This window comes from Balaenoptera physalus (assembly GCF_965194825.1).
Source record: "Balaenoptera physalus genome assembly, chromosome: 12".
NCBI classification, from domain to species: Eukaryota; Metazoa; Chordata; class Mammalia; order Artiodactyla; family Balaenopteridae; genus Balaenoptera; species Balaenoptera physalus.
The window spans coordinates 4,636,142-4,662,020 of record NC_138897.1 but is presented as its reverse complement, the minus strand read 5'-3'; the positions used below and the strand labels follow the sequence as shown (position 1 = coordinate 4,662,020).

The window sequence follows — 25,879 nt, the reverse complement described above, 5'->3', positions numbered from 1 at the left end:
GGTACGCGGAGCGGGCTGGTGGGGCTGGGGCCGGGCTCAGGACGCCGGTGCCCGTCTCGCTCGTCCTCTCCTGTCCCCGCTCCCGGTGCTGCCGAGCCGCAGGAGAGCCCATCCGACCGGGTTAAACAGCACAGTCCCCCGGCCCAGCCGACGGAGGAGGCCACACTAAACTCCCCCGAAGGAACCGGGCCCTTGTTGATCGTGAGTGAAGCCTGTGTTCTGTCTACTTTGCTGGCCCTCCTGACTCATGGGCCGGGACTGGGATGGGGGACGGGGGTGCCGGTTATTGGGCCCTGTCACGCCTGACACCTAGCGGGCGGAGTGGAGCCACACTTTCCGCCCCTGGGTCTCTCCTTCACTGCCCGGGTCCCCCTCCTTTCCCCTGGCGGCACCTCCACAGCGTCCTCGCGGCGTCGGGAGCCGCAGCCTCCTTGTCTCCACCCTCACCACCCATCCTGCTGGTCCTCGGGGAGGCTCACCCAGGAGAACAGTCTGGTACCAGGCACCCTGCACCCTGCGGGGCCCGAGTCCTTGGAGCTGCCTGCTCAGGCTCTGTGCACTTTAGTTTCCAGTTAGGGGAAGAAGCTTTACTCAGTGCTCGTGAAATGCATTCATCCCACTGTTCTGTGGGAGGAGAGGCGTTCCCCAATTGTGAAATCCCAAACTTGCCCTGAATGGTGTTACTCCACGGCAGGAAGCTGACTGCTAACAAGAATCCCCTGCCTGGTCTTATTTAGAAAAAGAGAACTTACTGGGCTGCATTCTTGACCCAGAAGAGAGGGAGCCGAGAGGAGTCCCGGCCTGAAGGAAAGCTGAGCGTCTCCGCGCGACCAAGGGAAAGTCGAAGTTCCTTTTGCTCTTGCTTTTTGGCCACGGCATCAGGAAAGGGTGGTAGACGTGTCAGGATCCTTAAACCACATGTGTTAGTGAGGCCGCTGTGACCACGACGACACAGTCTTCAAGGTGATGACAGTTTTCTCGGGCAGGCGGGGCTCCCCGGCTTCAACGTCAAGGTCGTGGCCTCTGCTCCAGCCTGCAGCCCCAGCCTGTGGGAAGGAGGGATGGGGGAAGACAGGCTTCCTCGCTTCTGGGCACCATCCAGAGTTTGCATCTTTCTCAGGTAGTCACACAGCCACTCCTAACTGCACGAGAGGCAGGAAACATGCATGGATGACATTTCTATCACTGCAGGAGAGGAAAGACATGCTGGGGAGTCAACCTTTATGTGCCTCTGTTGCCCCGTGGTTATACCGTGACCTTTGTCCCAAGGAAAGCAGAGAAAAAAATGAGTATCTAGCATTAGAAAGAGGAAGGACTCCAGGAGCACTTTGTCATTCACTTTTCAGAGAGAATTTTAACATCTGCATCGGCCTCTGGGGCTCTAGGGAGTAGCTGAGTGGAGGTCAGGATGGTGTTCCCAGCCTGCCTGCCTTCTCCTTTGCACCTTTTCACATCAAAATGTGACTATGGGCCGTCTCAGGCTCACAGTGGAGCCAAGTGCAGTCTGTTCCTTTCAGGTCGACGTTGGGCATCATAAATCTGCTGTATTTAGTAGAACCCATTCCCCCACGTCGTAAGGGAATGGCCCTGAAGCGGACTGCTGTGTGAAGGTACTGTTTGCAGAACTCCTTTGACGTGTGTTCCCTGAAATGGCCTTGCAGGAGAGGCTGGTTCAATGCACAGCTTGAAAGGAACAGTCATTTAGTAGGAGCTGAAGTTCCTCAGGACAGCAGACAGTCCAGGTCAAACCCACCCAGGAGGGAACAGTGTGGACCAGGACCCAGACGTTGGATGGATTTGGTCCTGTGGCCCCAGCCGTTCATGTGGGAGAGACCAGGGACTAACCCCGCCCAGGGATAACTCTGACTCCCAGGCCTGGGGTGATTTGAAAGGTCTCTCTAAGTGCTTTGGAGACTCACAGCCTGTTAGTGGTTGAATTGCATCCCCTCAAAATCCGTATTAAAATCCTAACCCCCAGTACCTCAGAGTGGGACCGGATTTGGAGACGGGGTCTTTGCAGAGGTCATCTGGGCGGGCCCTAGTCCAGTATGACTGGTGTCCTTATGAAGGGGGACGTGTGGACAGGAATGTACCCAGGGAGAGGGCCACGTGAGGGCGAAGGCAGAGGCTGGGCCATGCGTTTGCAAGACAGGGAACATGGACAATCGCCTGCAGCCCCTGGAAGCTGAGAGAGGCCAGGCAGAGATCCCCCTGCCCTCAGGGAGGAACCAACCCTGCCAACGTCTTGATCTTGGACTTCCCGGCCCAGAACTAGGGGAGAATGGATTTCTGTTGTTTAAGCCACCCGTTCTGCCGCCCTTCACTGTGGCAGCCGGAGCAGACTGATGCCCAGCCTGTCATGCTGACGCGTTCTAGGGTCACAGTGACAGCACAGGGCCGAGGTGTCACCTGCCAAAGGTAACAGTGTGTGTTCACGTGGCCTCCCTCAGGTCTGCCAGCCTTGGGCACGTGCGCCTGCTCCCTGCCAAAGGTGACACCCTCCACACACGCCAGGCAAAGCCCCTGGGCTGTCACCCACGGCCTGGGCTGGCCTCGATGGCCTTCAGTAACATCAGATGACTTCCAGGCCGCTGCCTCATCCCATGTCTGTGCATGTGAGATGCATTGTCTCTCCCTCTGCTGGCGAGTTGAACGCATGTCTCTGAAGCAGCTTTGTTTTCCGAATGTGAATAGGTCCACTATTCCAGCTTTGTCTTCCCTCTGGGGGAGTGGGGAGGGCGCAGACAGGCCCTTCGTGGGGGGATGTTTAATGTGCCCAGCTGAGGGCCTTGGTGAGACCTCCTCTTCCACTTTCCTTCGAGGTCCGGGGGAATTGCTGAGACCACAGAACTGCCGCCCAGTGGATCCCAAAGTAGGAAGGATGGTGAGTAGACCCTCCAGCGCTCAGAGTCTAGGGGAGCAGAGTGCTAGCCTTCCGCTTGCCTGACGGTGCGTGTGCACGCCGGCGAGGCAGGTCACGGAGCGGATCCCCACCTGCACTTAGACACGTTCTCAGGTGCTCCCTTTCTCAGCCTGAGCGACGCGGCATTTGGAAGTAGTTTATCGGCACGCTTTGGGTGGCTGTACGTTCCAACAAATAATTAAATGGCATTATTTTCAAGCATCTTATACAGTGCCTGGAAGGCAGTTCCCCTCAGTGAATGCTGGGGTCCGGGGTGCTGACGCAAGGCCCAGGCAGGTGGGGTGAACTAGACGTTCAACAGCACACTTCTCCATACTCGTCTTTTCTTCCCACGGAAAGCAACATTCTTATCAAAACCACGGAGCACAACGTCCAACTGCTGAACGCAGCAGTCCAAGTACCACTTAGAGGGTGATATGGAGAGCTCTACACACCCAGGTACAGTTCGCCGCCCTTTCTCACTGAACTCTGAACCCTGCTCTGCTTCCCGCTGCGCCCCCCCGCCCCGCACACACACACACAGAACATTAGTGTGAACAGTTTTGAGCTGGAGGTCTAGGAATCTGCATTTTTAAAGCATGGAATTCAATAATTTTTAGTATATTCACAGATATATGTGACCATCACCACAGTTCATTTTAGGATGTTTTCATCACCTCAAAAAGAAGTCCTATACTCCTTAGCGATTACTTTCCTATTCCCCTATTCCTGCCCCAACCCTAAGCAGCCCCTGATCTACTTGTATCTCATTTAGGGCTCTCTGTGGTGCAAGCAATGACCTATTTAATAAGAAGCATTTCTAAGGAAACAAAAATAAAGGTTAATGATTAAAACAAACTACAAATTCTGTTTTTGAGTCCAGAGGGCAGTCGGTCAAGAAAACCTCTGGCTGTTGGGCTCAAAGCATCTGTAGATGGTGGAGTGAGGGCAATTCTGGCAAATTTCCTGGTTTGTAGTTTGAATGACTCTGGGATGGTGTTGGGCATTCTGGTGAACTTTCCGAGTGGCCCACCCAGCAGCAGTCAAGCAAGTTGTCCATACGTGATTCATCATGGTGATTTCTCTGAAGTTTATATCAGCTCCAGTTTGTAGGGCTTCAGGAAAAGGGCAGCTTTAGTTCTTAGTGACTCCAAGTTAGAAGGGTAGGAGAAAATTGGAAATGTTAGTTTAAAGAGTTGTAGCCAGATATTGGAGGAAACTAGCAGAATTCAGGGTCCAGTTTACGAATAGATAACAAAACCTCAAAGAGAGTGAATAGGGCTTAGATCTGATAATGGATGTACTATAGTTTTTTATTGTAACATAATGTTCTCTCGACAGTGACCTCCATTCCTATCAAATATAATCAGAGCAGGACTAATTGGTAAACAGTCTAGTCTCATTACACTTGGCCTGATTATTTGCAGAAGTGCTGCAAGAGTAGTGTTTGATCATATCAGCTCTTAAGTCCACTTTACTGGAACTTTCAAAAGGAATCTCAGATTAGACTTGTAAAAGCTTCTCAAGGCCAGGAAGCCAAGCCAAGTGTCACCATCAGACTTGACCTGCAATAACCAAGATTTGGGTGAATTCCCTTCTTCTTGAGGCCTCCAGTATACCTAAAGATTCCTGGGTCTGCCAGAAAGTGACCTGTCTTACTCACCTGTAAGAGTAGGAACTCTGTAACAAGGCACCAGGCTGTCTTTTCAGGAGGCTTTATTGGCTCAGTAAAGTCAAGTTTAGTTCCTTAAAACTTCCGTTCACATCTGATTCTATGCCTATCATTCTCAAATATGGCATCTCAGCCAAGGCCCTGGTAATAAACCAATGTTTTCAATTTAGTCCTGTTATACAGAGAAAAGATTCTTATTTAACTTATGCATTTGCATATATATGAACTACAGTGTCATGAAAATAAGAGCACTCAGTAAAAGTTTATAAATACTGGAGGTATGAGGGAGAAAAACATAAATGTTTCAATTCTGTTTACAAAGATACAATTTATCAGATTACTATAAGTTACAGATAGCTTAAGAGAAAAAAAGTTTTCCTTAAACCTGGAAACAAAACATTAAAGAACTAGCAATATTTCAAACAAAAAGTCACAAAAATTGCAATCATTGTCATCAGTTCATTCAGTCCCATGTAATGACTTTTGTTTTGCTAAATCTTGGGTTACAAGTTTTATGAATCCGTCAGCTTTTCCATTAGTTCTGGAAATCCTTGCTCAGTCCAGTGGCATGGTCTCAAGGTTAATTCAAGTGATGTCATCGTGCTGCTTCTTGCCTGTAGCTGATTATAAATGTTTTCAGAGAAGAATCAGAATAAAACTATAACTCTTTGTGAATGACAAAAGACTTTAAATAGCCATGGTTAAAGATATGGTGAGAGTTCATTTTAAAAAATGACTCAGTGGACAAGGAAATTTGATTATTTCTAAGGCATACAACGTTTTAAGATAAAAATTGGAATTATGATGATTAATTGGACAGCAAGGACACTGACAAATTTCCAGGAATTTTTGCACAATTTTGAAATACTTATATTAGTAGCATACACCCATACAAATATAACCTGTTAAACATCGCTTTTATTTGACAATGCTTCTCATGTAACTTAACATATCAAATAAGCCTAATTAGTTTCATATCACTATTTTTATAAGGAGAGAGAACAAATCTTTGATATTTTCTGGGGGCCCTCTGGAAAAATCCCAAAGTTGGTTCTAGGTCAAAAAAGACTTCATTTAAAATTTGACTTTGGGAGGTTCTCAAATATGTCAACAGGTTTAAGACACTTGATTCAATGTGATCACAAGTCACCATGAAACAATACTTATTTATCTCTTTTTTTTTTTTTAGTTATCTCTAACTAAAGTGACTTAAAAGATTTCAAAGGCATGTTCAGAAAGTTGCATAGTTATAAAAAGACTTTAGTTCTTTTAATATTGAGAAGACTCAGTTTTCTTAAGTCATCAAAGAGCTGATTAAAACAACATGAAATACAGGAAATTATTTTGATAAGTGCAGAATCTATGTTTTCTAGGCAGATTATTCAACAGGTGAAGAAAAATCTTTTGCAATAATCCAAGAAAACCTTGTCCTTTTAACAGAGTAAGAATGTTGAATTCTAGTTTTGCATAGGCACACTGTTGATATTAAAGATCTTTTTTTAAAAAACAAAAATCTTAGAATAAATTCATTTAGTTTTAGCCAGCTTGACCACACAACGTAAGATTTTTTTTTCTCACTCTCTCTTCTCCAACTTTTTATACCTATTTATTTTTTTGTCCTTTATTCTCCTTAAAAAAAATGAAACAACCATTAAATAACCTCTACACTAGGACAAAATTATTCTCCTTTTCCCTTAACGAAAACACATCTTCATACCTTATACTTTTTTTTTTTTTACCAAAATCACATTTTACATCCTTGCATACTCTGTATATAGAGATTTTTTCTTTACCCTTTTTATTTCTAGTAGTTTCACTTACATATAAGACTAGAATTCTTAACCCTTAGTAATTAACATCTAGTGAAAACTAGGAGGTAGGCAATCGTGAACTGTTTGTCACATACAACATTCTGTAGTAGGTGAGCAAATTTACATACATATCATGTCATAATTTCTAGGGGCATATGCTCCCTCATAGTACAGGTTATTTTCAGTGTGGCGAAAGAACATATTTACTAACAGACTCAAATACCTTTAGTCTCTCGGTAATAAGCCAAAAGTATATAAATTTAAACTTATGTTTAGAAATGTCAGTGTTTTATCTTATTTAGAAATGATCTGGATATTTAATGATCACCCATCATTTAACTTAATGTAAATTAAAGGTTTAAGTTACCAAAAAGATTTCGGAACCTATTTTTGAGCAGACGTATTTTATAAAACCTAATTCTCACTTGGGTTGCTGCGGAGGAGTTTGTTGACTGGTGCTGGGAGCCGGGCCCTTGGAGGTGTCGTGGGAGGGAGAAGAGGTGGTGTGAGTCCAGCCTCGGTCCTCTGACCCCGTCAGGGCAGCCAGCACAGAGCTCCTGCCTGAAGGGAAGTATGGGCACATCGTCCGGGTGGTGGAGCCCAGACAAGCTGTTATACGTTTAGTCTCACTGTCTTGGGGCAGATGGAGAAACACTGGAGCCAGGGAATTGAAGCCTAAGGACATCCTTGTCCCAGCCCAGTGCACAGGACAGTAGGTAACTCCTACACACCAGAATGCGAGGGGTTCCTGTCCCCAGAGGGGATGCGTTTCTGATGGGTCTTCATGTTGAGACTGTTTACTGAGGCTGGCACAGGGCCAGGCTATAGAGATGAATTCGTGGTAGGGTCTTCTGATCAAGATTCAGTATGAGTTCACTCTTACTCTCTGCCATCCTCTTCAAACAGCGCAATTACATGTACTTTAAATGTTTTAATTAAAAAGACATAGACTCAAAAACAGAATAAATATCTCTACTGAACAGAAATAAAACAAAACACACAGTGGTCAGTAGGGGCTGAAGCTGTGGCTTTGCTGGACTCTGGGTCCAAACAGACCATGGCACCTGGGAACGAGATGCCTGCAGGGTCACAGGGACCAAAAGACCCCCAGGCACAGAGGGCAGCCAGAGCCAGCGCCGCTGCTCGGAACCCAGGGGTGGGGTGGGTCTCCGTGCTGAAGACACAGTGCCGCCCCCATCGCACATGGGGAGTGCCAAGCCTCCAGCCTGGGACCTGGCCCCGGGCTGGGCGTCCTGCAGCACCAGGGGGAGGTAACCCCAGATTTCTAGGCACAAACCATTGCAGAGAGAAGGAGAATAAACCAATTGTCGTCGTTCAAGTTGAGCCCGCAGGTTAAATTTCTGAAGTATGTTAGAAACACTAACAATAAGAAAGATAATCCACAAAATTAACTGGGAAGTGAATTTACTGACACTGAAATGCAAACAGTAGAACGTGCTTCAAAATGGATACAAAGTACGTTTAAAATCTTCAAGAGATAAATGAAGGACTAAGAATAAGAAATTATAAAACAAGTGGGCACATATGAGTCAAGAACAGATGGATAGGAAACACAACCAATTAGCAACCCTGCAAATGGAAACTAGTCACTGCAGTAACTCAGTAGAGGATGTTAATGGCAACTGGCCACAGCCGAAGAGAGAATGCATGAGCCGGACAGCAGGACTGAGGAATTCACCCAGGAAGTGGAGCGCAGAGAGAAAAGGAAAAAAAGACGGAAAAGAGAAGAGAGCTGGAGGACATATGAGAGACTGAAAGCCAGCTGTAGTAGCAGTCCTAGAAAAGAGAGTAAAGGAAGTGGTGGAGAAGTAATGTGAGCACATAGGGTAGGGGGTCCCCGGAGGAAAAGAACCAGATGCAGCTTTTTGACAGAAGAGAAGCCATTTTAGCCTAAGCCATTTTGGGATCTAAGCCTGGCCACCATGCTTGCCCTTGAACAGGTCTCCGTAATTAATGATCTTAAGGGAACGGGAATGAAAGGAGGTGGGAACAAATGACTGTCATCAGGCAAGAGAAGTAAAAAGAGTGAAGATAATAAATCAGTTGTAGAGACTCCCAGTTCCGTTTCAGTGATAAAGATTAGCCTGGAGGCTCAACCCCGAGACCAACTGGAACCTCAGGGGTGATAATGTTGACCTTTTCTGACCCTCGTGACCTCAGTCAACTAAAACTTGGACTCTGGTGACCTTTGCCCCAATTCTGTGCTGAAGCCCCTTCATGAATATGCATATTCCCTTAGCTTAAAACTTTCCCAATTTTGCTGTTTGGGGGGACACTGCTTTGGGAAATATCCCTGATGTTCTCCTTACTCGCTGCAAGTGATAAATCCTTCCTTCTCCCACTCTCTGTCTTGGTTGTGTCCTTTGGCTCGACACCCACCAAGAGGTGGGTGAACCCAGTTTTCAGGTAACAGTGATATTAGAGAATTACTAGGCATTTTACAGAATAAAAAAAGACAGAAATGAGTCTTCAGTTTGAAAACAGTGATGATTGAGCAAGATGTGTAAATATGTCAGTCAGACCCATCACAGTGAGGTTGAGGGCATCAGGGAACAAGAGCAAGTCTGCAGTCACTCAGGGAGGAAGGGGAGCGGCACTTGGCGAGGTGCAGGCTCTGGGCTCCGTGGGATGCACAGGGGGGTCCCTGTGAGCCTGGAGCAGCTGGCATGGCTTTGCTGATGGAGAGCTGGGAGGCTGGAGGGGACTCCCGGCAGGCAGATCAGTGAACAGAGGTGCACATGTGGGTGTTTGGGGGTCTGCCGGGAGGGAAAAGTCTGCCCAAACTTGACATGCACTTTTTCCCTTATTCGGGTTTACAGCTGGAATAGTTTTATTAGTAGACAGATTTTGCATTTTCTACACAGTGTTGAAGTAGAACTAGTTACATTAGTGAAAATCAACTACTCTTGGTGTCCTTCAAGGCTATGCATGTAATTATTCAGTAAATACTGGCTGGACTTGGTCTTGTTCTGTGACAGGCACAGCTTAGGCTCTTGGGGACCTGGGACATAGGAAGACCAAGTCCCAGTTGTCATGCAGCTTATGTTCAAGTGAGTCAAATGATAATTATTAAATAAGCAAATAAGAGAATATTAGTGACAAGAGACTAACAGAGTGTACTGGGTCAGATAATGGCCCCAAATCCATGTCCTCCTGGAACCTCGGAATGTGACCTTACTTGGAAGGAGGACCTTTGCAGATGTAATTAGTTAAAATCAGGTCCTACTGGATGGGGTGGTCCCCAAAGCCACTGCCTAGTCCTTCTTAGAAGAGGCAGGGGTATGCCCAGGAGAAGGGCAGGTGAAGACAGAGGCACAGGTGGCAGGGATGCCGCTACGAGCCAAGGAACACGAGGATTGCCTGCCACGCCCGAGGGAAGAGCAGGAGGGACCCTCCCCTGGAGCCTTCGGAGGGGGTGCGGCCCTGCTGGCACCTTGAGTTCTAACTCCAGAACCGTGAGTGTTTGAACTCCTGTTGTCCTAAGCCACCCAGCCCGTGGCACTTGGTTCTGGCAGCTACAGGAGCGTAGTACACAGGGATTGAAAAGTTCCTGCCCTGTCCTTGACATGGCCCTCGTTCTTGACTATTCACGTGTTGAACTTTCGTCCCCAGCTGCACAGTAGCCTGTGGCACTGATTCAGGAGGAGACCAAGCCTGGAATTCTTCCTTCCCTTTATCGTTGGGACCTTGCTTCCCAGTGTTGAAGGTCATAAAGCCCCATGTTTTGAAATCAAAACAAGTTTGTGCTGTGAACTTCAGCTTTAGAAGATAAGATTTAAAGGCGTATCTAGGTAAAAAGCAGGCGTGCTCTCTGGTGACAGTTCCGTTTGGCCCATCCTGCCAGCACCCTGTCCTCTTCTCCCGACTCCCGGAGGCGTCGCTGCGCCTCCCCAGTCACCCTTCTGCTGCTCTGAGTCTGGGTCTCCCTGCCTCTCGGGTCCCACTGACCTCAGCCCCGCCATCCCGTTCCCCTACTCCCTCTCGTTATGCCGCCGGAACGCCCCGAGTTCACCTCTTGTGCCCTGAGATCATTCGGTCACTCCTACAGGTATTTTAGATTTATTCTGTTAACACTCTTATGCAAAAATGCCTCAAACGAGATCTAGAAGAAGGAAAAGGGGGCAGCGGCTGTGGTGCAGCCTCAGCCAGGAGCTCTGGAGGTCTCAGCCTCACCCCAGGTTTGGGCTCCAGGCCGGGCCCAGCACCGCTGATTCCCGGGGGGGACACCCTCCCCTCTCGGGGCGGGCGCCGTGGGCTCCGGTGCGGGATCAGAGCCCCAGGCTCACCTCTGAGGAGCTCAGCGTCCAGCTCTAAGTGGTGGCAGCGCCCTCACCGTTTCCTGCCCTCTGTCCCGACCTGGGGGACGCGGCTGCCTGTCTGGGGGAGAAGCAGCAGGGGTCTCTGGGAGCTCCGGCCCTCCTTTGCTCCGCGTATTTGCCTCTGTGCTGCCGATGTTTCCAGAAGACAGAGGCTCCAGAGGCAGTGAGCCCGGGCGGTCCCTCAGGCTGATGTCAGGAGAGGCCCAGGTCCCTGGCCAGACGGGGAGGGTAACACGGACGGAAGAGGTGGCCTCGCTCGCTGACAGGCCAGCTTCCTCCTTCCCGCGGCCTGTGCAGGCAGCCGGCTCCCTGCTGGCAAAGACCCCAGGCGGTGAAGAAACGCGCCCCGTGCCGTCAGGAGCCGGTCTTTGGCCGCCTGCCGCCCCGGATTGAGCATTCCGGAGCCCCGGGCCTCAAAGGGCCGGCCGCTGTGGGAACCGACCTCGGGCCCTTCCTGGCGGCACGTGGTGGTGCTTTGTGCCTGTTTCACAGCCTGTGCCCCCTGCCCGCAGCCGGCTGTCGGCCATCGGGAGGGGCAGAGCCTGTTCTCAGCTCCACGTGCGCCCCGGGCTGGCGCCCAGGGCCTCCTCGGTCCCCGCTTCTGGTGACCTCTGCCCTCCGCGGCCCTGCGGAGCCTGTGCTGGCATCCCAGCCGCCTGTGTGCGGCGTGCGGGTCACCTCTGGGTCTGGGAGTGAGGCTCGGCCACTGACCCCTCCTCTGGGGGTCAGACTCGCCCGGCAGACCCCACGAGAGGATGGTGGACACACTGCAGTTCTTGGGACTTTCTGGGGTGTTCCGCTCCTTGAAACGGCCTCCTTGGCCCTGGCGTGAGTCCAGGCTGCCCTGTGAAAGCCACGCCCTCACCAGCCTGCAGGACTGGTTAACCTCAGCAGGAATCGCGGGGCTCCGTTCAGAGCCCGCAAGGGAATGAACACAAGCCGGAAAAGCCTGTGTTTTGGTTTGGAACTTTTGTTTTTAATCCTCTCATGGTGAGATAAACTAGGCTAACAAAGCATTTTTCCTGTGTTATAAAGTTCATCAAAGCAGACACCAGCAGAGCGACCTCTGTAAAAGTCACACCAGACTCTAAAGGACTTGGTAAGTAGAATTCTTGGCATCCAGGTTGACGCCGGCACTAAAGTTTCTTACGGGCAGAAAAGGGCTTGGCTGATGGGCCATCGTGTGTACCCGGGGAGACACCCTTGGCCCAGGCTGTGTGCGGTGAGAGCGCTTTCATTTTCTGTTCTTTATTCTGTTCAACATCAGAAACTAACCACCACCCAGGCTCCTTTGGAGATGCCTGCTGTTTTCGTGGCAGGAGATAGAGAAGTGTCATCGGTTGAGGCAGCTCATGGGATCTCAAGGCCACTGTCAGCTAGGTACACAGCTCCTCTAACTGTCTCCAGTTGTTGGCTGGGGCTGGGAGAGAGCAGAGTGGCCACTGAGGCCTGCGTCCAGTGGGAGGCAAGGCTTTGAGGAAGTGAAGCTCTTTGGATTAGGGGAAGGACGGGGTGGGGGATGGTCACACCGCAGAGGTGTGGCCTGACTTTGAGAAGTCAGGAAGTCCTTACATTTAAATGTAAGTACTCAGCACAGGGGCACGTGGAACTTCGGTTCCCAGTGTGAGAACAACCAGCTGGAATTAACAGGAGCCCCAGGCTGGGCCGCCGGGCCCCCGGGAGGACGCTAAGACCTGGGCTTCCGTCTCTGCTCCCTGACCCTCGCCCTCACCTTGCCCTCTCCAGCGACTGCTCCTTCCTGCGAAGGCCAAGGCCAGGAATACCCTTTCTAAGTCCCCAGGGTTTTGTTGGGTGATTCGTTCAGGTCAAGCATGACTGTAACCCAAGAAAACAAACAGAAAGGTGAGGAACACAAGAGACTCAGGAGGAGACCGAAGGATGCCCAGGGGTCCCACCTGGGATCCTAAGAGCAGGATGAGCGCCCACAGCCGGTCTCTGCGGGCCTGACGGCGAATGGAGAGGGGAGACAGACGGGGGGAAGGCTCTGGGGCTGAGGGGTGCGGTGGTGCAGGCCCTGTGGGCAGGACCGCGTCTCCAGGAACAAGCCTGATGGAAGCTCAGTCCTCAGGAGGGACTCTCGGTCCTCTCAATCGAGGTTTTTCCTTCCTATCCTTTTCCTTTGGCTTCCTTTCCTCTTCACGTTTTCCTTTCATATTTCATTGGAGAGGAGCACCAAATAATTTTTCTAATTAATTAATTTTATTTATTTTGGCTGCACTGGGTCTTTGTTGCTGCGCGCGGGCTTTCTCTAGTTGCGGCGAGCGGGGGCCACTCTTCGTTGTGGTGCGCGGGCTTCTCATTGCGGTGGCTTCTCTTGTTGCGGAGCATGGGCTCTAGGTGCGTGGGCTTCATTAGTTGTGGCACACGGACTCAGCAGTTGTGGCTCACGGGCTCTAGAGTGCAGGCTCAGTAGTTGTGGCGCACAGGCTTAGTTGCTCCGCGGCATGTGGGATCTTCCTGGACCAGGGCTTGAACCCATGTCCTCTGCACTGGCAGGTGGATTCTCAACCACTGCACCACCAGAGAAGCCCCCCAAAATTTTTTTAATGCAAATTGAATGAATGAAGAATAAAAATAACAGTTCAAATATTAATTTAGATGGATCGGCTGCAAAAAATTTCCTCCTCCGCTTGCACGAACCTCATGGTCCTGCCACTGTGGGTCTGCAGGGGCCTTTTCCTCCTGGGTCCTCGCAGCCCCTGGCTCTAGGCTCTGCCCACGGGACTTAGCGGCCCTCAGAAGGGGAACTGGGAGCCATGGAGGAGGACGGGGGAGATGCTTCACAGCTCACTGGCGCCATCTGCTGGGCCAAGTGCTTCGTCCACTCACGGAGGAGCGTGGCTCGCTTTGACCCTGATTTCACCCTCACCTTAGCTTCCTTTATAGACATTTCTCATATGCAGTAATATATTTGTATTGTTGAATGAGTGCTTACATTTATTATTATTATTTTTATAACTACTGTGTTACAATACAATTCATTTTCCCTACAATCCACCCGCTTACAGAGTGCATTGCAATTCAGTGGTTTTTAGTGCATTCAGAATTGCACCATGACTGCCACGATCAACTTTAGCACATTCTCATCACTGAAAATGAATCCCCAACTCATTAGCAGTCATAGCCCACTTTCCCCCAACCCTCCCAGCCCTAGGCAACCACCAATCTACTTTTGTTTCTTAGGATTTACCTATTCCAGACATTTCACATAATTGGACTGATCCAACGTGTAGTCTTTTGTTTCTGGTTTCTTTCACTTAACATGTGTTCGGATTCTTTTGTACTGTAGCACGTGTCAAAACTTCACTTCTTTTTATGGCTGAGTAATATTCCATTGTGCGTCTGTACCACATTTTGTTCATTCAGTCGTTCATTACTGGTCATTTGGATCGTCTCCAGCTTTGGCTATTACAAGTAATGCTGCTGTAAACGTACAAGCACAAGTTGTTGTGTGGACGTATGCTATCATTTCTCTTGGGCACACACCTCGTAGTGGGATTGCTGGGCCGTAAGATACGCTGCGTTTAATCGTCCGAGGAGCTGCCAGGCTGTCTCCAAAGCAGCCGCACCACTTTACATCCCCAGCAATAGTGCGTGAGGGTTCCAATCCCTCCACGTCCTCACCAGCTCTCGTTGTCATGTGGCATTTTGATTGTAGCCATCCTGAGTGGTGTGAACTGTTGTCGCGTCGCGGTTAGATTTGCGTTTCCCTGGTGCTAACGATGTTGAGCATCTCTTCATGTGCTTGTTGGGATTTGTATGTTTTCTCTGGAGAAATGTCTATTCAAATCTTTTGCCCGTTTTTAATTGGGTGAATTTGTCTTTTATTATTGAGTTGTAGTAGTTCTTGATATTCTAGACCCAAGTCCTCACCTTGGCTCTGTTGGTGCCTGGAACTGGAGGCCAAGGGAAGAAGCAGCCTGAACCTAAGATGTCTCTAAAAACTAAAGTCTATTTCAAAAATGAACAGAGCCAATCCAGAAGGAAGAGTTGGTTTGGAAGAAGATAATTAGTTTAGTCTGCAACCTGGAAGTCCTACTGTCTTCTGGACCCAGTTTTTCTGCTCTGCACCCAGCCTGGAGCCTGCTGTGGGAGTCCGAAAGAGACTAGGAAGGGATCACAGGGAGAGGGAGGAGGGAGGAAATGGGGTCTTGGGCAAAGGAAGGAAGGGACCCGTCAGGGATGGAAGCAGAGAGGCCAGATTGGTGGGAGGGAAAGAGGAGAAAGCCACGGACCAAGGGCTCCCAGGCAGAGACTGTGGCCAACAGTGTCCACATGATCGCCCATCCTGCAATGTTATTTATCACGGCGTGGCTTGTAAGTTTCTTCTCAAAGTATTCTAACCTCAAGAGCTGATGGAAAGAAACCCTACAACACTGCACAGGATTTTAGTCTTTCCTTACTTTTTTAATATTGCATGAAGTGGTTAATCACACAAAGAAGTCTTGTTGCTGTTCTTTTTGTTTGTTTTTTGTTTTTAATTATCTCACATTTTTCTCTCTTATAAATGTTACCCTTAACACCTGGGATGTAGGGAGCCGACTTAGCTTTATAGGAAGTGAACCCATAGGAAAGATTGTATCATAGGAAAAAACCGAACAACAGCATTGCTTAAATACAAGCTTGTTAACTTGGTTTCTATCTTATTAAAATTCTTTAGCATTGCAAATGAAGGGTTTCGGTGAAGATATAGCAAAAAATATATTTCCCATTCTACTACCTTGTGTTATTTTAGTTCAAAAGACTGGAATCAGCTGTGTTGGATAACATTAACTTTCTTGAAGTATTTGAAAGGTGGAAAGTCCAAAACCTGGTCCTTATTTTAAAATATCCCCCCTGTTACACGCTCACAGGCACCATCTCTCCTTCCTTGCTTTCCTGCTGCTGCTGGACGGAGGCATGTTCTCACCGTCCTCCCCGCCCACCGAGCTGCTAGAGAAGGTCTTCCAATACATCGATCTCCATCAGGATGAATTTGTACAGGTGAGAGACACGGCACACACAAAATGCTTGGATGTGCCCTTTGGGAATCTGGGAGAATGGTTATTTGCTGGGAGATGTGGATTTTTTTTTTTTTTTTTTGCCTTACAACTCCATTTAAAATGCCTGTGACTCCTCATTGACTTAGAATAATAAATGTTGGTTAGATTCAGGTAAGAGATCCCTTCCGGCCATTCCTTCCAAAAAGGGCATTCCCAGCACGTTTGATCTAGGGATGGCTGTTTAGCAATGACCACCGAGCTCCACTGAGCTCACCTTTACTCTGGACCATCATCAGGTGGCCCATCCTCCCCTTCAGAGACCCTGTCCACCTGCAGAACTAGCTGAAATGCATCCTCCCCGTTCCGTCACCCCCTGGCACGTCCCCCTCCTCCTGCTGGCTCTCCTGTGCCCCCGGCACGCCTGGCCCGCCTCCGCTGCCCGGGAACTCCCTGAGGCCGCCCTGGACCCCGAGCCCCCGACACCGTGTCTGGCACACGATGTGTGTTCAGTGTACATTTACTGGGTCAACCAACCCAAGTCAGGAATATTACTGTGCAAACAGATGTGAATCCCCCATGATTCATACTAAAGCACAAAGCTCAGTGCCCAGGCTGCAGTGCCTAGGCTTGACGTTCATGGAAGCCTTCCTCTTGTGGGCGTGTTGACTTGCTGTAAGTGCCTGTTGGGATGTTGAGACCTGACTGGGGCTCGCAGCGCAGGCTGGAGCTCACAGCGGGGAGAGAAGAGGCGTGCGGTGGGAGCACGCGCCAACGTGGGCCTCTCAGCCCGAACGCTGCTCTGTGCGGCGTCCTCGGATACTCCCGGTGCGTTGCGTTTAGCGCTAACGTGGCGGCATCCGCCCTATAAGTTCCAGTTTAAAAATGTAAAACACAATATTCCTTCAGATCAAACACATTTCTTTACAATAAAAATAGAAGTGCTACAACCAGGATAGAAATCAAACTAAAATAAGTTAGGAAGTAGAGTCCAAAATGACAGGTACGGTTTCTAATAAACACTGCGGCTGTCCCAGTGTAAGCAGCTCAGGTGCAGGCCCCGGAATGGGAAGGATCGCGCCTAACGCTGAGCGTCAGCAGCGCTTACGGAGCACCTGCGGGGCGAGGCTGCGGCCTGGCCTCCGGCGCACACGTTCTCACTCCGCCTCACCTAGAAAGACGTGTTTCCTCTTCTGTCCCCAGAGTGTGGGTTTCCTGCACAGCAAGCAGGTCTCCAGTTGTCTGTGGGCCCCCCCGGTGTCCTGCGACGTGGCTCACCTCTGACACTGTCTTCCTGGAGGTAGCGTCGCCCCTACCCCAATGCCGACCTCAGACGCCAGTAGCTGGTGGTGGGTCGCCAGGTTGCCCACACTCTGCCTGACTCGGCTACAGATCAGGGCCTCTGGTGGCCCCGCCTCCGGCTCATCGTTTGCTAGAAGAGCTCGCAGAACTCAGGGACACGCTTCCACACGTTTGCCCGGGGCGGGAGCTTCTGTCCTGTGGGTTGCGGGGCGCCCCTTCCCAGCCCGGAAGTTCTCTGAACCCTGAGCCTCAAGAATGTTTATGGGGGCTTCGTCACGTTGGCATCAGCGATTCTTAGCTCCGTCTCCAGCCCGTCGTCCTTCCCCCGAGGTGGGGAGCTGGGGCTGGAGGCTCTGAGCATCTGATCGCGGCGGTCTTTCTGGGGACCGGCCCGCACGCCCAGGAGCCTCCAGAGTTCCTCGCTAGAACAAAAGTGCGCTCCTTTTCACCCGGGAAATCCCAAGGGCATTAGGAGCTCTGTGTCAGGACCCGGCGTCGAAGACCAAACATTAGAACAAGAGATGCTCCTAGTACCTTAGCGCTTAGGAAACTGTAAAAGTTTTAGGAGCGCTGGCCGGGAACCGGGGAGAAAGACCGAGATGTGCACGCGTCACTGCCCCACAGCATTACACCCACCGTAACCCGCCGCGAGGGAGCCTCACGCCCCCCGGCAGCGGAGAAAGCCGAGGCTGAGACAGTTTCAGGGGTGTCCTCGAAGTCCCCCGCCTGCAGTGCGCAGAACCAGGACCAGGGACTCGGGGTGTCTGCCTGCGCGGCCCTGAGTTCAGACCCGGGGTTACACCCCCTCCCGGATCCTGCAGGTGCAGCGGGGGGACCTCAGAACTGAAATGCACGGGATGGTCACGGGGGCTCCTGCAGCCTAGCTGAGGCCACCGTGGGGTGGATCAGAGTGACCTGCGAGGGACGTTTGTGGGAAGCCGAGCCCTCGAGGGGTGGCTGCTCTCAGTTCTTAGAGGCCACGAGCGGGGCGGGGACCCGCGCCTTCTGTATGAGCCTGGTGGCGCCGCGGGGCCGGCCAGGCTTCAGAGGCGGCCTTCCGCCAACCGTCCCGCCCTGCGTTGACCAGACGTCGCTGGCCTCTGGGCTCCTGATCACACCTCCCGCTGTCTGCCACTTGCTGTGAGTGTCGTGTGTCTGCCAGCTCGGTCTCCAGGTCAGATGAGGGCGCCGGGGACCCGGCGAGGTGCGCCCCCAAGAGTGGACGCGGATGAGCCGCGTGCTGACCACCTGTCGCCTTTCCCCCCAGACGCTGAAGGAGTGGGTGGCGGTCGAGAGCGACTCGGTTCAGCCCGTGCTGCGCCTCCGACGAGAGCTGCTCAGAATGATGGGCCTGGCTGCAGAGCGGCTCCGGCTCCTGGGAGCCCGCGTGGACTCGGTGGACGCGGGTTTTCAGCAGGTGCTGGCATCCCCCCCGCCTCCGAGCTGCCGCCTCCCTGGGCATGAGCCAGGCTTCCCTTCGTGGCGGCAGGACGGGGCTTTGCTTGCCCCGGTGCTCAGAAGCAGCACCGCGACTCCCAGTAAGGGCGAAAATCGCCACCTCATCCCACCAGAGGCTGCACCATCGACCTCTCGTCCTGGCGGGACCGGGGGGGACGGGGGAAGGTGGAGGGGGCGCGCGAAGGCCCCCACCTGTGCTGTTCATGTCCTTCACGTTTCTCCCAGATGGCCCTTTCCCTTAAGTTCAAGTGCCTCTTTCTCGAAGGACCCAATCCCTCATCAGAATCAAGGCTTATTACTGCCCCTCGGGAGTAGATGGATCTTTAATCTACCCTCCCCGTGTCGCCTGCTTTAGCACTGACGAATCTGAATAGTCTGTTTCCAGGACTGTGTCCACCTGATTGGAGCTAGTAACAGACTCCTAACGCCATCCATGTCTTTGAATTTTCTGGAAGAACCAAATGGCTTTTTTTCGAAAAAAGTTATCCGTTTTCCGTCTGCAGCTGCCTGATGGTCAGAGCCTCCCGATACCTCCCATCATCCTGGCCGAACTGGGGGATGATCCCAAGAAGCCCACCGTGTGCTTCTACGGCCACTTAGACGTGCAGCCTGCCAGACAGGAGGACGGGTGGGTCACGGACCCTCACACGCTGACGGAGGTGGACGGTCAGTGACGCCTCGTGCTGGGCTCTTCTGTGGGTGAAGGACGGCTCGTAGGGCTTAAGAATTCGAGATGTGACTGCCCCGGGCTCCAGGCCTTACCTGTCGTTAGGAGTGCAGAGAACGCTGCCCTCATGGTCCACCGGTTGGTCCAATGAGGCTGATTTTCTTTCAGTTGTGAAAGAAACCATGAACCTTTGTGCCCCTGGGCAAATTAAGTCCCCACGAGGAGAGTTCTTGGGTTTTGAGGAAAATAGTTGTGTAGGTCACATATTTTCTTTTTAAAAAACACCAAACGTAATAATGTTTTATAAGGACAAGAAAAAGAAAGGTTAATGGAGACACACATACAACCGTTTTCATTGTCCTGCTAATTGTAAAATCTCAGAGTGAGAGGCTATATACCTGACATTCTGCAACAAACCCGCAGGTCTTCTTCCATGAACTTGGATAAAATAGCTAATTACTGTTAAGGCCAAAGGGATCTGTATATTTCAAATTAGCTTATGTTTGCTGGCTAGCATACTATTTGTACATAAGAAACAATACTTTGTGATTTCAGACCAAGACGTCTGCCTAGAAAAATAGAAAGCACCATTAGAACAATTACCCGTAAAACTACCTTTAGTTTTGGCTCACTCAACTTGGCAGAGGTGTCCATGCTTTTCTGAAAATTCTTCGCCCATTTTTAAAGGAAAACTGTACGGCCGAGGAACGACAGACAACAAAGGCCCTGTTTTAGCGTGGATCAACGCTGTGAGCACATTCAGAGCCCTGGACGAGGTAGGTGCCGGCTGTGCTTGGGAGTGAGGATGATGATGGTGATGGTGATGATGATGATGATGGTGATGATGACGATGATGATGATGATGGTGATGATGATGGTGATGATGATGATGGTGATGATGGTGATGGTGATGGTGATGGTGGTGATGGTGATGGTGATGGCGATGATGGTGATGATGATGATGATGGTGATGATGATGGTGATGGTGGTGATGGTGGTGATGGTGATGGTGGTGATGGTGATGATGGTGATGGTGATGGTGATGGTGATGATGGTGATGATGGTGATGGAGGCAGCTGGCTTTGAGCTGCATGGTGTCCTTTACTCTTCCCAGCAATCTGCAGAGGAATGTGTTACAATCACACGCATTTTACAGATAAAGAAAGAGAGGCTTGGGAAAGCAAGGGAACATACTCAAAGCCACCCAGCTGGTCCGGGGCAGGGTGATACCTTGATCCCGTGCTGTTGACATGCAACAATGAGACACAACAAAAAACATGATGAGCCTGTGGCTACATCACCATCTGCTGGGACTTGTCTTTTTTATCTTCAACTTACTCAGCTTGTCTTTTTTATCTGCAGCCCGCTCTTCTTATCACAAAGTATGGTTTTGTTAATAGAGACAGACATACGCTTTAAGAAATATATTAGGTGCTTTGCAGATTATCAGGATAGCGATCTCTGGGGGTGACGTTCTGTCTGAATCCTTGAGTTCTTTGCATTCTTGTGGGAAGTGGTTTCAATCCGTCCAAGGAGGGGTTATGGCGGGGCGCAGCTTTGAGGGGAGGGCTACTCTCTCAGACCACCAACTAAGACTGTGTCGTTCCTTTGCTGTGCTCACGAGGATGGCTTCATCTCGCACTGCTCTTTTCTCCTCTGGTAGTGAGCGTGCTTACACTCCAAACAGGGTCCAATCTAGCTATGTGGCCATGGGTGGGAGACTTAACCTCTCTGGGCTTCAGATTCTGTTCTGTAAAAGTGAGGGTGTTGATATGGGCGCCGGCCCTCTGACACTGGCTGGATTTGATGGTGTGATTCCAACCCTTTCATACAGAAATGGCTCCGCTAGTTGGTGAGCTTGAGCCTGTGCCAGGGAGACCAGGCCCAAGGATGAGACCCAGCCCATTCCAGTCTGGGCTCCACAGAGTATGGGCTCTGCAACCTGGGGGTGCAGAAGGAGTTTGTGGGGTCACCTTAAAAATGTGCAGCCTTGCTACCTTTCCCTCATCTTACTTGTGTGGCTGAATTGAATTAAGCACTTCGGAACACTGGAAATTTAAGAGGAAGTGGGGCCCATTTGTTGGGTTCATGGACAGAAAGGGACGTGTCGGCAGTCACAGGGCAAACCCCTGCCAACCATCCCCACCCCGTCCCCAAAGAGGCTCTGGGAGCAGCACACTCCTTCCGAGACAGAGGGGTGCGAGGTCGGGCTGGGATGTGCCTGTCTGGGGAGGACTGGGGGGGTCCACCTCCGGGCAGCGTGTCCACTTGTCCACAAGACAAGTGGAGCGGCCCAGCTGTTGCCCGAGGTTTAGGTCCCTGATGCTGCTTCTCCCAAATCCTGTCCTTCGAGCAGGTCCTGACATTGCGTTTTTTCTTTCCTGGAGGTGATTTCATCAGACCCCAGGGGCTTCTCTCATGAGTCTGTTGTCTCCTGAGACATAAGCGGAAGAGAGGGTTTAACTGCTCTGACTTGACTGCTTTATCTCATTGAGGAAGACAGGCTTAGTGAATCAGGACGTTTTTCTGGCTGGGCCCTGCTGACCACTGCAAGGTTGTCCTCTTGTTCATGGCACTCCCCTAAATAAGCCCTTGGTTTCTCTCTCTCTCTCTCTTTTCTTTCTTCCTCCCTCCCTCCCTTCCTTCCTTCCTTCCGTCCTTCCTCTCTGTCTCTCCCCCTCCCTCCCTCCCTCCCAACGTCCCACCTTTCTCTCTCGTTGTTTTCTGTCCTTCTTTCTTAAGAAGAGGAAAGCAATATTTATAAGACAGGTCCTATATAAAGGTCAAAATCTGCTTTGCTTTTTAAATTTCAACTCTGAAACATATAATCGCAAACAAAACCTAAGGAATCCCCACTGCCCTTAGAAAAACCAGCTAATCTCCCTGAGGCTCACTCTCCTCATCCGTGACCTAGGAATGATCATATCTGTCTCCAGGCTTGTCGAGTGGATTCAGTGAATAGGAAAGGTTCCCTGGAGCCTGCGAGTACTAGGCCCTTTATGAGCTCTGGTTTCTTCCTTCCTTGTTCCCTTCTGCCCTCCATCCCCTCTTTCTGTCTTGCTTACAGAGCACTTAAATGTACATCACCTCACTGCATCATCTTACCAAGAGGCAGAGCAAGTATTAACAGAGAAGTGGGCTGCCGAGAGGTGAAATGGCTGGTCCTGGGTCCCTGGGTGTCAAGGGACAGAGCAGAGACCAAAGCCCAGGCTTGGCTGCCAGCCCCACGTCCTCCTCCAACACTTAATAGCTATTGACTTGTATTTTATTAATCACATTTTGCCAGAAAATTCTTAGGCTTTCCAGCTACTTCTTGGGAATTGTTTTCTAGTTAAACGTTAATAAAGCACTTTCAAACATTAAGATTTCAGAACTTTAGCTTAACTTCCTAAGACACATAGAAGTGTATTCAAGGAATGCATTGAAAAACTTGTCATCCCCAAATGCCCTTAAGCAGCTGAATGACTGAAGGTCACATTTTCTAATACATAATCCTCCACCCGTCCTGCTTTTGTTAATCTGGGGCTGGGCAATCCCACTCATTAGAGCTAATGAGTGTGTCTGCACTGTCTCGTCTGCATAGAATAACTTTTCACCACCCTCCCCGCCCCACCCCCACCCCCCCACCCCCCGCTGCACGCGCCTTATGCTCTAGGAAAAGCCATCGACCTCTCTTCTCCACACGGCTCTCAAAGATATGAAGTTATAAATTATACAGATACAAAAAGATCAAAACCAAATGGGGTAAAGGCACATGGTAAGAATTGTAAAGGCGCTATTCCATGTCCTAATATTAGAGAAAAACTCAAGGTCCGTTTTGCTGCAAGATCAAAGCCTTTGAATAAGTTAAAAGGCAGATTGAACTCGTAGCTGAAAAATAACAGATACTTGAAATGAAAATTATCCTGAGGCTTAAACATTAGACAGCCTTTCAAAGGAAAGAGTTCTCATTTATCATGCTCAGAATTATGAGGACAGAAAAGAGATTTGTAACTGAGTAACCTTTCTGGAAAAATTCCTTCTGGGGAGAAGGAGGAACGGGCTTCTCTGCAGGGGCCGAGTGGAACCCCATATGGTGGACGCAGCCTTTTCTTTAGGGATGCCCTGCCCAGATCCTCTGTCATCAGTATTAGGTTGATGGCTCCCTGGCCATTACCTTGAATTCTCTGTCACAACCTGAGTTAAAACTCCTTCGTTATAAACAGAGCTTTGGGGAATGTATATAATAATTCAGTGTGTTTAAGTTACATGCAAACAAATCTGGATTTTAAAAGGTGAAAGGGCAAAAAGGTGTCCACTTTTTTTGACAGCGTGGTTTGCTCCACTGTTCATTCAGGATCTGCCCGTGAACGTCAAATTTGTCATCGAGGGGATGGAGGAGGCTGGTTCTCCTGCCCTGGAGGAACTTGTCCAGAAAGAGAAGGCCGGGTTCTTCTCAAGCGTAGACTACATCGTGATTTCAGACAATCTGTGGATCAGCCGGAGGACGCCCGCGCTCACGTATGGAATGAGAGGCAACAGCTACTTCATGGTGGAGGTACTTGCCGACGGCAGCCGCCTGGAGGTGGATCCGTGCTGGGGTCCCAGAGGGGAGGAAGGAGAGCAGACACCGCCCCGGGGGCATGGCCCCGGGGATCACGGGGTCTTGGGACTGGGGGAGTTCATGAAGCCCCCAGCCGTGAACGCATGTGCTGTGTACGTTTTTCTGGAGAGAAGATTCAGAGGGGTTTGTGACTCACCATGTTTTAGGAACTCCAGCTGTGAAATTTGGAGGCAGGCACGGGGGCACTGGGGTAAGGAGACTGACCGCCTGATCGGGTTCTGGGGATGCTGTGAGCGGGCGTTACCTGCTCTGCCCACCACGTCTTGGACAGAAAGAGAAGGGGTGCCAGCACTGACAGGGCCGGCACCCGAGGTCTGGCTCATCCGGCCAACAGCCTTGAGCGCACCTTACCCTCGGAGCCTCTTTCCTTACCTCTGAAGTGAGCACAGTGATCCTCCCAGGTCGCTGTGATCACTGAAAGCGGCCTCGAGTTCCGCCCTGACACGCAGTCTGCTTGCTGCTCCTTCTCTATCAACGCGGACGAGCTGTGACGGAGCCTGCACGTTAGAAGCAGAAAGTCCTCCCTCGGAGAGCAGCGGGAAACCCCAAAGGGGAGGGGTGTGTATGAGAGCTGGAGGGCGGGTGCGGTCCTGAGCCCGGCAAGGGCTTCCGCTCTCCCGCGGGGGTCCCGGGCAGCTGCAGAAGCAGGGCAGGGTCCGAGGCGTGAAGGCCGGGGAACATCTCACTGTCGTTGGCCTCTTTCTACTGCTGCGTCAGAAGGAAGTTTCTCTGCAGAGACATGTGCTGGAAGTGGTCTCTGTGGGGAACAGGTGGGCACGAAGAAGTGGCTGGCGGGCAGGTTAGGGTGTTTAGTCCCCTGTCCGAGCAGTGGGATATCGTTTGCAGCTGTGCTCAGGAGCCAGTGGTGGAGACGCCCCAGTGGGCAGGGTTGATCCAGGGCTTAGGCTGTGCCCGATGGTGTGATGGAGAAGGAGGCGAAGTCAGTCAAGACATCGCCCACGGAGAGGCTGAACGGATGCACAGAGGCATTCAGGTTGATTGGGGAGAAAAGAAGGACAGGAGGACGAGAGGTGGGGAGGTCTTGGATGGGTCAAGGGACTGGACTTCTTGCTGTGGCCAAGAACGGGGGAGGGCAGGCTTGTGACGAGGGGGCCAGGAGGAGGGAAGCTGTGAGCGGAGGTGGGATAAAGCGGCAAAGGTTTCAGAGGTGGGGCTCTGCAACCCCACAGGGCTTCGTTAGCATCACTGCCTGATGAGATAGAGGTCTTAAGCTACGGTGACTGAATGGAAGATTCACCGGGCAGGGCTTTAAAGATGGCGCTAGAGGCAGAGAATGGCCAGCCGGGCAGGAAAGGTGAGAGGGAATGGGTCAAAGAGAATTAAAAAACCCAGACTCATTAGAACTTGGGAACCGATTGGACGTAGTGTGCCTGGGAGAAATCCAAGATCATTTTTTTTCAAAGATTTTTTTTGATGGGGACCATTTTTAGAGTCTTTGTTGAATTTGTTACAATATTGCTTCTGTTTTATGTTCTGGTTTCTTGGCCACGAGGCATGTGGGATCTTAGCTCCCCGACCAGGGATCGAACCTGCACCCCCTGCCCTGGAAGGCGAAGTCTTAACCACTGGACCACCAGGGAAGTCCCCAACATCATTTTAAGGGGATAGATTTATAGGACTGGCATCTCTCCTTGTTTTGGAAACGGCAAGCTAGGAGGAAGTAATTGTAGAAGATGTTCCCTTCTAGACCTCCTCAAGTTCAGAAGCTGGGAGCGCACCAAAGTGTTATGTACCATAGGCGACTAGAAGCTTTAGGTCTCGTGAGTAGGTCAAAGGTCAGACCTAGGGAAGGAGCGTTGAGAGTCTGGAGGTTGTGAAGGAAGTCCCGTGGGCCTTGAAGCTCTGTGTGTAGAGTGATCCCAGGATTAAGCTGGCGGGCGAAAAGACAGAAAAGAAGTTATCAGAGGAGACGTAAGTAGAATGGTCCTGCAGCCAGGAAAAGAACAAGGAGAAGAAAGTTTCTTGGAGAATTTTTCTGGAAGGAGCGCTGAGCAAGAGATGGCATGAAACCAAGAGGAAGGCAGCTGCGTTACACGTCAGTCGTTAGGCCGAGGAGGGGCTGGTGGTCTGGGATTCGGCGCTGTTGGTGGCAAGGTCGGGGCT

At 50.7% G+C, this 25,879-nt stretch overlaps 1 protein-coding gene across 4 annotated transcripts in view; it reads left to right on the top strand.

Annotated features, from left to right (window-relative positions):
- The first annotated feature begins 10,232 nt into the window (after positions 1 to 10,232).
- Positions 10,233 to 25,879, top strand: part of CNDP1 (carnosine dipeptidase 1) — a 45,490-nt gene continuing 29,843 nt past the window's right edge. For 2 of the 4 annotated variants that reach the window (XM_082417051.1, XM_082417052.1), the window contains exons 1-7: positions 11,365 to 11,824; positions 11,993 to 12,105; positions 15,600 to 15,729; positions 18,295 to 18,444; positions 18,989 to 19,151; positions 19,840 to 19,928; positions 23,489 to 23,689. In XM_082417051.1, coding sequence (XP_082273177.1) covers positions 12,023 to 12,105; positions 15,600 to 15,729; positions 18,295 to 18,444; positions 18,989 to 19,151; positions 19,840 to 19,928; positions 23,489 to 23,689 — 816 coding nt within the window. In that variant the 5' untranslated portion in view covers positions 11,365 to 11,824; positions 11,993 to 12,022. Of the gene's footprint in view, positions 10,455 to 11,364; positions 11,825 to 11,992; positions 12,106 to 15,599; positions 15,730 to 18,294; positions 18,445 to 18,988; positions 19,152 to 19,839; positions 19,929 to 23,488; positions 23,690 to 25,879 lie in introns of those variants that run through there. The other 2 variants (XM_082417053.1, XM_082417054.1) reach the window with 2 other exon arrangements.